The 13367-nt window shown below is 45.7% G+C and overlaps 1 protein-coding gene across 2 annotated transcripts in view; it reads right to left on the minus strand.

Moving 5' to 3' along the window:
• The window catches only part of ABCA1 (ATP binding cassette subfamily A member 1), a 134497-nt gene that overhangs the window by 90837 nt on the left and 30293 nt on the right, over positions 1 to 13367 (minus strand). The window contains exons 3-5 of one of the 2 annotated variants that reach the window (XM_045022061.1): positions 12898 to 12991; positions 6670 to 6811; positions 5115 to 5233 (exon numbers count right to left, since the gene is read on the minus strand). In XM_045022061.1, the coding sequence (XP_044877996.1) occupies positions 5115 to 5233; positions 6670 to 6811; positions 12898 to 12991 (355 nt within the window). Of the gene's footprint in view, positions 1 to 1601; positions 1670 to 5114; positions 5234 to 6669; positions 6812 to 12897; positions 12992 to 13367 lie in introns of those variants that run through there. The other variant, XM_045022062.1, reaches the window with a different exon arrangement.

The following is a 13367-nucleotide window of genomic DNA, read 5'->3' on the forward strand; positions in this document are numbered from 1 at the left end:
TGGGGCAAAAATTGGTCCTGCTAGTGAAGGCAGGGGGCTGGACTCGATGACCTTTCAGGGTCCCTTCCAGTTCTAGGAGATTGGTATATCTCCAATTATTACCTTTATTACTCCCGACTCAGAGTGTCTTTTCAGCAAGATAAAGTTGAACAGCTGCTGAAAAAGATGCAACAGCTACTAGAAGTGCAGTGCTGAGCACCTGCTCTACATGAAGAAGGCTCTGAGGCAGTGGCTGTGCTGATTGAGTCCTGCATATTGCTATGAGCTGAGAGGGGTCAGCCAGGGTCAGATGCAACCTCTGGACTCTGCCCTGCCTTTGGCTGGTGCAGACACAGCTTGTGCTGAATGGAAGGGGCACAGTTGCACAAGAGGAGGAAAGCTGCCTGGATTATCTGTGGATATCTGACACCCAATGAAACACAGATGGCCCATGTGCTCTGGAAAGCGAGGACATGCTCTAGTTATTAGTGTGAGATAGCAAGAGAGCCCTGCTTGGCAAGCTGAGTAGAACCAAAATGCTGTATGACCCCTTTCTATATCTGCCTACTCCCTCCCTTTAACCATCTTGTCTATTTCCTAAGAACACCCCAAATCCTGCCAAGAACCAACAAAATGCCTTTACCAGGTCGAGCACTTGATGCTTATATGTGAGATGCAACCAGCAGAGAGCCAGAATTTCTGCTGTTTAGTCTGTTAGGATTGGCCTGAGCTCCATGGGCAGCTCTCATTTGTCCTTCTCTCTGACAAGTTTCATGCCATAAATGTAAAAATCCTTAATGAGCTTCTATGTTTTGCAGACAAGTGATAACCAACGTCTCTTTGCACTCCCCAGAGTCTTAGGTTTTGGCTCCGTGCCAGCAGCTGAGCCAGGAAAAGAGACGCATGAGGAAGAATAGGCCACAGAAAACAGCCACAAGTGCTTGCAGCATTTGTTCTGATGCGCTGCAAGAGGGCAGAAGACAAGAGGGCCAGGTTTTGCCTCAGCTACACCACTGTAAATCCTCCAGAACTCCACGACCTAAGTGGAGTTCTGGTGTATTTACTTAGGTGTAACATGAAACAAATATCAAAATGATCCTGGAGAAACCACCACACAACACTCATGAGGACTGTTTTTCCTTTTCAGCCAGTAGTCAAAAATACCCCGTTACCCTGCCATGCCATTTCACAGCAGTGGCTATCTCCTCTTTACACTAAGGCAAGCAGATCTTGCAGACTTAAGGTGTGTCCCCTTCGGAAAACAGCAACACAGAGAGGGAACATACCTATGGAGCCTACTCCTCCTCTCTATTAGACCAAGCATACATAGAAGTCAGTGGAGTTACACACTGGATTTCTACCAGTGTAACAAAGCAGAGGAAAGCTGGTCCAGTTGTAAAACCCAGGTTCAGTTTCCTGGTCTGCCACAGATTTCCTGTGTAATCTTGGGCATGTCACTTTCTCTCTGTGCCTCAGTTCCCCAGCTGTAAAAGGGGGATATTACAGCACTTCCTTATCTCACAGGCATGTTGTGTGGCAATTTAAGATTGTGTGGTGCTCACACACAACAGTACAGAGAGCCATGTTAGTACAAGAGATAGAGGCAGGTCCATAATGATTACCTTTTCATTCAAGGGGCTGGAAGAAGAAAATAACCTTAAATAGTTCCTTATGGGGGGAGGAGGGATGAATGAAGTAGGTCATTTTTTTTCCTTGATAAGCTGCGACCTCACCCCTTTCCTACAACTGACATAAAAACCTTTATGATGCAATATTGCCTCATACTAGGTATTTGTCCAGCACCTCGCACAATGGGGCCCAGAGCTGGCTCAGGCCTTTAATTACTATGGTAAGTGTTAATCATTCATAATAAAAGAGGGCTAGTCAAAAGGCTAAGTATTTTCATTTCTTTCTCCTAAAAGTTTGCATTTTTTTCCAATTTTTTTCATGGACATGTTCAATTTATAGTAATAATCATTTTGATTCAAAAAAATTTAAACTTCAGTTTTTAGGGTTTCCCCCTTTCCCTGTTTTTAAACTAGGAAAAGAAATAGTGAACTGATCAAAAAGTGAAAAAAATTCATTTTGATTTTAAAACAAAATGTTTTATTTAGATGAAAACCTCAAATGTTAAAGTGTTCTGCATGTTTTCCATGCAAAAAGGCCAGTTTTTCCACTAATAAAAGCTCTGAAATTTTTTGATCAATAATAATAATAAATAAAACCCAACAAATTTCTAACAATAAGCTTTGATCAAAACAGAATCAGTGAACCCCATTAAAGATGACAATGGTGGGTGGCTGGGATGGGTAGGGCACCCGCTATATCCCTCATCCTCCTCTTGGTCCTGTAAGAAATGGTCATCCGTGTCAGAAAACGGAAAGATCTTTTATTGTATGTGGCTGGAGAAAGGGTCAGGCCCAGGAGGGGCTGACAGGGAACTTCCAGACTTGTTTTAATGAAGAGTTTGTAAGTGAGTGTAACATGGAAGGAACAATCGGGCTTTATTCTCTTTGCCACACCAACAATAGAGGGACTGTCATGTTCAAAACATGCAGAATCACGGCTAATCTGTTGGGTGCTTTACTTGCACAGTTGAATTGGTTGATTTCTTTCCATGTAGTTTATCATAGAAAGAAGGTCTTTACTGTGTTTGCTTGAGCCTTGTTTTTGCAATAAATTCACCAAGCATTATCATCACACAGCAGGAGCATCCTTGCTTTGACTTGTACTGACAGAGCTCCTCTATGCAAGACACTCATGAGGATAACCCCTCCCTCTGGCCTTCCCAACAGCCTCTAGTTCACCTTTGTGTCAAGTTTCCCTACACAAAATATATCAAAGCACACCCTCTGGGCATGGTTTTGGCAAGTACTATTCTTCCCAATTAGGACACTGCTTGCTTCAGCACCATCTGAAGGCAACAGGAGTTCAGCCATTGATTTTCAAGGGGGACAAGACATACCAGTAAAACATAGACAAGATTTTTCCAAAATTGACTAGTGATTTTATGTGCCTCAAATTTTCAGTCACCAACTTGAGACACCTTAAAAGGGGGCTGATGTTCAGAAAGTGCTAAGCACTCACCCTCTGGAAAAATCAGGCTCCTTTAAGGGGTCTCAAGTTGGGCACCCAAAAATGGAAGCCTCCAAAAATCACTTTAGAAAGTCTCAGGCTTAGTTTCTCTCCATGCACACGTGTGTCGGATGAGGGCATAGACTCACTCTGCAGGAGGCATTGGGACGTTGTCAAAAGCAGCTGTCTTGAACATACCTGGGGCACGAAGATTTGGGACCCCCTAGTTAGTGTGGCAGGGGTGGGAAGAAGCAGGGAGTGTGTGTTTCTCCTTCTGAGCAAGCAAATCAAGCCGCTTCCTTGTGCTCTAGAGACCTGGTGGATTTTGGGGGCAAGACAATGACCCTATTGGTCAGCCCCCAAAGGAGGAAAAAGGGGAAGCAGCCATTTAGGGCCCCTAGAAACCCGAGGCAGGGGCACCAAGCCTGACAGGGAGGGGTTTCAACAACTGGTGCCCCAAAGACAAAGGTAAAGCAAAAGGGGGCCGGCATGGCCTATGACAGAAGGGAAGGAAACAAGCTGGACATGTTGTAGGCCTAGGCTGGTGTTTGTTGGTCTGCTTAGAGCCCTGATCTGGGGTGTTTTGAATCTCTAAATGAACCTTGTGCACAGTTCTACTCCAGTCACCCACCCCACCCCGGATATATTAGTGGATCTATCGAGTCCTAATACATACCCACCTGTCTGAGAGCTCAAGGATGTGAAATGAAGTAAAGAAACAAGCCCTGCTCCAAAGAGTATATAATCTAACTCTGACATGATAAACTACTTGCAGTGCTTCAGGTGAAGTTGTTGCAGGACAGGGACCTAAACAAGAATCATGAACGGACACCAAATAGTGCATGTGGGAGAAATGTCACAGTAATAAAATCATGCGGTTCCTCATTAAGACCCAAATTCTGCAAAGCACTTTAGCATGTGCTTAACTTTACACATGTACTTAAATCCCACTGACTCCACACGGGTGCAGGAGCCTGGCTGTGCAGAGGCAGTTGAAAGATCAAGGCCTAGAGGCATGTCCACAACTTGATGCTTCCATTTGTTTTTAGAAGGTTACTTCTTTTTAAACCAACCCCCGCCCCCCATCACCATTTCTAATAGGAGAGGCAGAACATAGGCAGTATATGAAAAATAACCTATAGAATAAATATTTATTCCGTTAAAAGGGAGTACACAACTCTTAATAAAGGCTGCCCAATTAGATGGCATTTACACTGACAAGAGGAAGGATGTTACTAGCCAGGGATGCGTGAAACTCTGCTCCAGTTCCCTGCTCTGCCATAGCCTTCGGTGTGACCCTGGGCAAGTCCCTTGACCTCTCTGTGCCTTGGTTCCCCATCTGAGAAAGGGGAAAATACCACTTCCCTCCCCCATCAGTGTGTTGTGAGGAGAAATATATGAAACACTATAAGGCATTCAGATACTTACAGCAATGGAGGGCACACAAGTACCTAAGACTGATCAGTTTCCAAAACAAAATGCCATCTAACTCCTTCTAGACTACATCAAATAATTAAGTGCCCTCAATACACATTAGAAGGGAAGTGGGGTAATTAATTTTAGATAATATCTGCTTTGATTTAGCATGCTACGACTCAGCTTCAGCTGTTTCATACCCAAGTTCTTTTGTATCTTTGATTTGTTGTTTGGTTTTTTCCTTGCCAGTGCCAGCTGTATTGGAAACATGCTTTGCTATTTTGTCATTTGCCTTTGAAATCACTAACAAACTTGTATGTTCCAAAAATGCATGCAACAGGCTACAACATTGGCAGTTTCTCAAATGAGGCTCACTTCAGCTCTAGGAAGAGGCAATTTTACATTAAAAAACAGCTGCTGCAGTTGGCTGCCGTAGGCCAGAAAGAAAGACTAAGAGAGCACAGAACACTCATTCTGGAGAAACACATGTATTAGGGTGGGATCTGATGAGCAATGACAATGAACATACACTATGCCCTTTCCACCCATTGCAAAAATAAATAACATAAGTTTTCAAAAGTGCCAGCTAACAGCAGCAGCAAACTCTGCTGCCAAATGTACAAGGTTTTTCCCCATTGAGTTACCTGAGCCAGAGTTCCCAAGCTTCTGCAGTTTTGCCAGGAGTTTCTGAGCATCCTTTAAGCTGCTGTCCTTCTGGCTGTACAAGAGCAACCTCTTGGCATCAGAGAACAAGCGGGAAATGCTGCAGGACAGGGATGGAAAAGCAGACAATGCAATCATTAGCCTGGTGGTGCTGTCTGCACCAACTTCCACAGGCTCAGGTTTATGTCTCAGTTTGTTTATATTCAAAGACAACCCTCTCCTGTACTGTGAAACCTTTGTTAAGAGACCTCCAGGGGACAGAGTGAGGAAGCCTAAATAAAAGTGGCCTGTAATGAAAGATTTAAAAAAAAAAAAAAAAAAAAAAAAAAAGTGCACGGGGACCTTTCAAGTTATTTGAAAGCAGTTATTTAAGATGAGGGGGATGTGAGGTGCTTCTGGTAGGTTTGTCTGTTTTTTTCTGCTAGGATAAAACACTTAGCTGTTTGCAAACACACTGCTTGTAGAGCACCTCGACAAATACATCCCCTTTTCTTTACAATTCTTTTCCAGGTAGACAAAGTCAACTGACCCTGAATTCCGATTGTTCTGTGATTATAACCGTGATCTTAGGGACAGATTAGGGCTGACCATCCCGTGGGCACAGTGAGATGGTAAGGGAATGGCACAAGGATGCCAACCACAGCTGGAGTCCCTGCTCTCAGCAGAGCACAACTGCCTTGGCATGTCATCGCACTGGGACCACTTGGGCAAGGCTTCTCCTTGGTGCCATATGCTGTGAATTTCCCCCCCAGACTGGGAAACCCAGGGAATACGCTGTTATCTCCGAGAGGCAATGCTCCCTGGGAGCAATGCAGAGTCACACCAACCCCTAACACAGGGCTGTAGTCGAAAGCTATTCATGTTACAGACACAGCACATTGTACGTACAGTCTGTATTCTCCTTGGTGACTAGCAGAAGGCATACGCTCCTCCATCTCACTCACTCACTCTCATTGCTCAGGAGTCCTTAGTGGCCATTGTTCCAGACCACCACTATTGTTCCTGCCCTTACCCATACAAGATGCCACAGCTTTGATGGGGTTTTAGCGCCTTTGTTACAACTGGCCAGTGATTTCAGGAAAAAGGCCACACCCTGTCCATAACCTGGCATCTCCCAAACTAAACAGCTTCTCAGTCAAGGAATAGGCCTGACTCTTCTCTCTATAGGCCAAATTCTACCTCTGTTGATATTCATTCCTTACTCAGGCAAAACTCCTTATTTTACTGGGAGCTCTGCCTGAGTAAATACGAGGGAGGACGGCAGGATTTTCTCCTATACATTATACTGGGTTTGCACAATCATTTGCTATCTATAACAGGACTTGCTGTGTACTGCAGCCATGGGTTCTTTGTATGGTTCCTTCAAAGTCCAGCTGCGGGAAAGCACCACCACAGAACACAGCACTTGGTGGTGACTCAAGTAACTTAGCCCTTAATTCCAATCTAACCACCAGCTGCTATTCCCACAACTCATCTTACTCTTGACTGGCTGTCCCCTGAGAACGGTCACAAGGAAAAGCAAGATCTTGTACTTACATAGACCTGTTGAAGTTTCCGACGACACCTGGGGATTCCCCGGGCGTTGGGTAGCGGAAGCAAGGGTTGTTGGCATTACAGATAATCCCTTGGAGCCAGGGCAAGGTTCCCGCTGAAGGCATTGCCTTGTTTGGAAAGTGACCTAGAACAGAGGGGCAAATGTTAGGAAAGGTTACACCTTTATTCGCAAAATTGGAAAATGGGAGAGATGTGTGACAGTGTAGGGTCCAATCCGTGCTCATTATGTACGGTTACCTCTTATTGAAGTCAACAATACATCAACCCCAAGCATTTAGAGGTCAGGAGTCCAGCCCCCAAACTTATGAGATTTTAAAAATAATAAATATGGGACTCCTTTTCTTTGCTTTCAGGTGTGAGCCTTTTGAGGGCATTTGGGTTATGTTTTCAACCTTCTCTCCCATAAGGGCTAGAAACTTTTTTTTGATTGAAAGTGGAAATTCTTACTTAATCACAGGATTCCAGGAGCTGGGGCTTCCAGAAAAAACCCCCACCAAAAATATGGCACACACTTAAAATAAATAAATAAATTAAATAGAGACTTGGCAACACTGAATTGACAGGAGATTGGAGTGAACAAGGAATGAAAGACCTGGCCCCGAATTTGGAGCTAGAATGTTCTCCAAATTCCCTCCTCACCAATCCCTGGTTTCTCATGTCCTAGCAGATGCTTTAAACACAGAAAGAGCAGTCTGAGAGGGAAGAAAAGCTCACAGGGTAAATTCTCCCTTCAGATGCATGGATGAGCAGAGCAGCTTCCTTTGCAGGCTAGACAATAGTAGCCACTGCTGCAGGCAGGCAGCCAGAAGGGGTGAGAAGCAGGGTCTGCGCTTTGTGCAGGGGGAGAGAGTAAAACTGCTCCCTTCCCCTCGGCAAAAGTAGGTTCTTGGGCTCTTCCCCACAGTAGGAACTAGATGCAGAGTAACTTCTTCAGGCTCCCCAGTCAGCCCTGGCTCCCTCCACCTTGCAAGCTTCCCCGGGTCCCTCCTACCCCTTGTTTCTGCCATGTCTGAGGTAAAGACTCCTCCCTGCCCTCATCCATCACTCCAGGCATGCCATGCAGGGAAATAAGTGACACTCTCTACACAAAAAGAACAGGAGGACTTGTGGTACCTTAGAGACTAACAAATTTATTTGAGCATAAGCTTTCGTGGGCTACAGCCCACTTCATCGGATGCATGCAGTGGAAAATACAGTAGGAAGATACATATATATACACACACACACACACACACCAGGGCCGGCTCCAGACCCCAGCGCGCCAAGCATTTTGCCAGGAGGGCGGCAGGTGGCTCGGGTGGACCTCCCGCAGTCATGCCTGCGGAAGCTCCACCGGAGCCGCGGGACCAGCGGCCCTCCCGCAGGCACATCTGCAAGAGGTCCCCCGGAGCCGCGGGACCGGCGACCGGCAGCACGCCCCCTGCGGCATGCCGCCGTGCTTGGGGCGGCCAAATTCCTAGAGCCGCCCCTGACACACACACACACACACACACACACAGAGAACATGAAACAATGGGTGTTACCAAACACACTATAACAAGAGTGATCAGTTAAGGTGAGCTATTACCAGCAGGAGAGAAAAAAACTTTTTGTAGTCGTAATCAAAATGGCCCATTTCCAGCAATTAACAAGAAGATGTGAGGAACTGTAGGGTGGGGGGTGGAATAAGCATGGGGAAATAGTTTTACTTTGTGTAATGGCCCATCCACTCCCAGTCTTTATTCAAGACTAATTTAATGGTGTCCAATTTGCAAATTAATTCCAATTCAACAGTCTCTCATTGGAGTCTGTTATTTCCTCCCTCCCCCCCCCCCAGTTCCTCACACTTATTTTGCTCTGACTTCCATTTCAGATTAAGGAAATTAGCAAAGAAAGAACCAATGCGAAGTCCATGAGGATTGTGATTCACTCTGTTGCATTCTGCATGTGAACCAAAACACAAAGCAAGCAGGCATCCTCTACATTTAGAAGTGTGGCATACAGAATCCAGCATTCCCCTTCAGTGACATAGTTGCAAACACTGATCTTCTTTTTCAGTAATGTTTAAAGTAATGCAGATTTTTTCTAAGCACATGTTTTGAAATCCTGAGGACGTAGATTTTAAAAAAAGTAAGCTTCCACAAGATAAAGACAGCAATCTCACCACAGAGCTACATTTGCAATGGTCTGTTTGGCTTGACTGGTGGAAATCATAACGATCACTTATATAAGGGGAAACAAATCTTGCTGACTGTATCGGATGAGAGCGCTTCAGCCAGTCGAGGCTGTTAAAAATTATCAAAATCCTGAATGGCAAAGGCTTAGCCTAATATGTGACTCAACCCTTGGTTACATTCTTGTCCTTTTCAGATAAGATTAGACAATGACAATTTTTGTTTTTAACCATGCTCGGCACAATAAAATATTTAATATCTCACACTTTGAAAGTGCCTTCACATTGCCTAGTTACTATTATAATTTGTAACTGCCTGCAAGTCATTTCATACACCGTACAGGATCACCACTGCAGATAACAACTCTGTTCCTCTAAAGACATATGCAGAGTTGCCACAGAGTTCACTGTGACCCGATTTCAAGGTTTCTCTCTATAGCCGGGCTCCCGATTCCACAAGAGACAACATTCCACTTTACAAGACTCATCCATGTCTGTTTGCAAATGAGTGAATGTTCAATGAAACTGAACTGCACTAGAGAGGCTTAAAAGAAAGAATCCAGTTACTTATTCTCGGAAGCTATAAAATGAAAGGAAAGATGTTAACTCAAAGAGTTAATTCAAAGTGTCGGATGCCACGCTACACTTCCTGCTAAAAGCCTCAAAAAATAAAATGTTATTAAATAAAAGGGAAGGATTCCATATCAGACAATAGTTGATTAAAATTCAGCTCCTGACAGAGGTGTTAAAGGAAAGGATTTAGGGCAGTATATGCAAATTTGAGTGCAAGTCTGAACAGGGAAAATACCTCTGGCTTTCAGGCTACACACAGGGCCAGATCTTCAGTTGGTGTAAATGGGCATCAGTTGAGCTACATTGATTTACACCAACTGAGACTCTGGCTGACTGAGCCCATCTGCTTTCCCTGAGTTTCAGATGCCCTAATGCCGTTGTCTCCACTAACACCATCCTAAGGCTCTGTAAGGAAAGACCGTAGGAATGTCTCAAGGAGTACAAAAGCATGACATTTCACCCAGGGAAACTTTCGGTGCCTGCCAAGCATTAAAGACAGCAAAAGGCTAGTTAGGCAAAAAAAGAAAACCCACAAGGCTGAGTATGTCCAGAGTTTGCTGGATAATGGAAAACTGCAAACATCAGCACTTCAGCTTTGCTGGAAGCCAGATTGTGAATAAAGTATTTCTCTGTGAAGGGATTCCCAGCTGGCTTGAAGCTCTACCAGGCAGCATTCTGTATAGCAGGCACACGTGTGGGAATATTGTGTTAATGCAGCAAAGCTGCTTTCATAATAATCCATTGTTATATTGCATTTTAAAAGCCAAACACTTGGTACTCCCCTGTGCGTTCTGTGGAGAGCAAAATTCTCTGAACTTGGGCATTAGGCCTAACCTAGGAGTAAGCAGGTAAAGGAAAGAAACAAGGATCCCTTCCCCAGACAGCTGACTGCTGCCGAGAGGAGATCATCATAAGAATACCGGGCACATTGCTGACCAGCAAATCAGGCTCACTAAACAGGGAGCATCCCAGAGGACCGAAGGGGTCACTGGAACCAAAGGGAGGACAGCATGCCTTTTAAAGAGGCAGGAGGAAGCTAAGAGGACTGCTCTATGTCCATAGATGATCTAAAAAGTCAATGCAAACCTGTTTTCCCCAGACAAAAAGCTGTGTGTGATTCCAGATGGGAAGCAATGCCCCTAAAATAAGCTGATTCTATCGCCGTCTGCTGAGCTAACATAGTCCCTGGTGTTTTTATATTCTTTAATATGTATATTGCCGTAGCCCTAGCCCTGGCTGAGATCAGGGCCCACTGTTCTGGTCACTGTACAGTCACATATAAAACTGCCCCCCTGCCCTAGAGATCTTATCTAACTAGACAAGACAGCCAGCTGGTGGGAGGGCAAACAGAGGCAGAGGGGAAGTGACTTGCCCAGGATCACACGGCAAGACAGCAGCAGAGCTAGAAACAGAACCCAGGTTTCCAGATTCCACATCTTGTGCCCTTCCCACTGGACCACACTGTCTTCATAGAATCATAGAATTCAAGATCAGAAGGGACCATTATGATCATCTAGTCTGACCTCCTGCAAGATGCAGGCCACATAAGCCGATCCACCCACTCCTGAAATAATTCTCTCCCTTGACTCTGCTGTTGAATGCTCCAAATAATGATTTAAAGACTTCTAGTAGCAGATAATCCACCAGCAAGCAACCCCTGCCCCATGCTTCGGAGGAAGGCGAAAAACCTCCAGGGCTTCTGCCAATCTACCCTGGAGGAAAATTCCTTCCCGACCCCAAATATGGCGATCAGCTGAACCCCAAGCATGCGGGCAAGACTCTCCAGCCAGACCCTCTGGAAAAAGGCTAAGAATATCCTATCATTGACCCTTTGTACTAATTACCATTGTGGCATGTTATTGACCTATTGACTAAACCCGTTATCCTATCATACCATCCCCTCCATAAACTTATCCAGCTTAATCTTAAAGTCATGGAGGTCCTTCGCCCCCACTGTTTCCCTCGGTAGGCTGTTCCAGAATTGCACTCCTCTGATGGTTAGAAACCTTCGTCTAATTTCAAGCCTAAATTTCCTGACTGACAATTTATATCCGTTTGTCCTCGTGTCCACATTAGCACTGAGCTGAAATAATTCCTCTCCCTCCCTGGTATTTATCCCTCTGATATATTTAAAGAGTGCAATCATATCTCCTCTTATCCTTCTTTTGGTTAAGGAAAACAAACCGAGCTCCTCAAGTCTCCTTTCATACGACAGGCTTTCCATTCCTCGGATCATTCTAGTGGCCCTTCTTTGTACCCGTTCCAGTTATCTTTCCCATGCTCTCGCTGGAAGTCGCACTGTCCCCTTTCCGAACAGGCTGGCACAGACAGTGTTCTGAACACTTCGTGGGGAAGATTGTTCTGCTTGTGTCAGCAAGCTTGCAAGGAAGTGCTCAGCCCTGCAAGCTCTTCCGTATGAACCGCCTGCAGCCTCTGCAGTCAGCAGGGTGCCAAGTGACACAGAGTGAGTGACATCCTTGTGGAGCAGCAGAGTCCAACTGCCGACATCTGCCGTTTGAGAGAGGGGCAGGTGTGGGGGGACTCAGTTACAGCATAGCAGTGCCCTCACACAATCTGGGTCAGTCTGCGGCCCGAGGAGACAGCCATGTTTTCAGCATGCCCCTGAGCATCTGTGCTACAGCACACTGCAGGCCTTTATACTGCTTAGGAACATGGTTAACACCTGGGCTACACCAGCTGTCAGTCATGCTAGGGCACTGCCATATTACAATTGGTAACCCAGGTTAGTATTTTCTGTCACGTAGCAGGAGCCAGACTGCTTAAAGCCACTCCAGTCACACGCTGCTCTGAATGTGGCTCTCTTCTAGGTCTATTTTTGTTGAAGGAAGGAAGACTCACCAACCAAGGATGGAGAATAAGGCTGAGGTGCTTTCCAGAGGAATCCCACAAGCTAGATCAGGGATCAGCAACCTTTGGCAAAAGCCCCCTGGTGGGCCGGGCCGGTTTGTTTACCTGCTGTGTTTGCAGGTTCAGCAGATCGCTGCTCCAGGCCAATGGGGGCTGTGGAAAGCCGCGCGGACCGAGGGATGTGCTGGTTGCTGCTTCCTGCAGCCCCCATTGGCCTGGAGCGGCGAACCACGGCCAGTGGGAGCTGCAATTGGCTGAACCTGTGGATGCGGCAGGTAAACAAACCGGCCCGGCCCGCCAGGGGGAGTACCCTGGCGAGCCACATGCCAAAGGTTGCCGATCCCTGTGCTAGATGTTTTCATACAGCACCTGCTTAGGCCGACATAATATAAATGCCAAATGCGCCCAAGAGAAGCAGCAGCTAGGTACAATGCTGGAGCAACAGGCCACAAGTGGCACGACCCCCCAAGATCCCCTTTGGTGGCAGTTGGAGGGGGAAGGAAAGGTGTTGGTAAACAGCTCTGATTAAGATTTGATCACAGTGTGTCAAACTGCATTCCCTCCAAGCCATGAAACAATCAGCCACCCTTGGTACAGAAGCCTCATTTGTTACTTACATTCATGTTGTTCGTAGGGTGGATATGAAAGGCGTACGGAGATCAGTATGAAGAAGATAAAGAGAGGCCAAGCAACTTCAATCAGCAGCTGAAACTGGAAAGAAAAAAGAGACAAGAAGTATTAGGATTTCATATTGAAAATACTAAGGGAGCTGAGATCACCATACAATCCATGTATAAGTCAGTAGAAATACTGTAAGCTTCACACTGGCTCTCTGCCTAGGTGCTCTTAAAGAGTCAGGGGCTGCTCGGTTATGGATTTCAAGAGCTTTTTGGGGTTGTAAAGTGCCACTTACACCGACTATGCAAAACATACCGTAGACGGCTTACTTCTGGTTGGTTTTCATTCTTGTTAACTTCAGTCTGATGGGTGAAAAAATGATGCTTACCCTCAATGCATCTCACAGCCAGCTAGCTGAAACTTTGGCCTCCTATGTTAGGGATAGCTGAGAAGTGGAGTCCCCCCGCCC

Source organism: Mauremys mutica, chromosome 6 (genome assembly GCF_020497125.1).
Source record: "Mauremys mutica isolate MM-2020 ecotype Southern chromosome 6, ASM2049712v1, whole genome shotgun sequence".
NCBI lineage: Eukaryota > Metazoa > Chordata > Testudines > Geoemydidae > Mauremys > Mauremys mutica.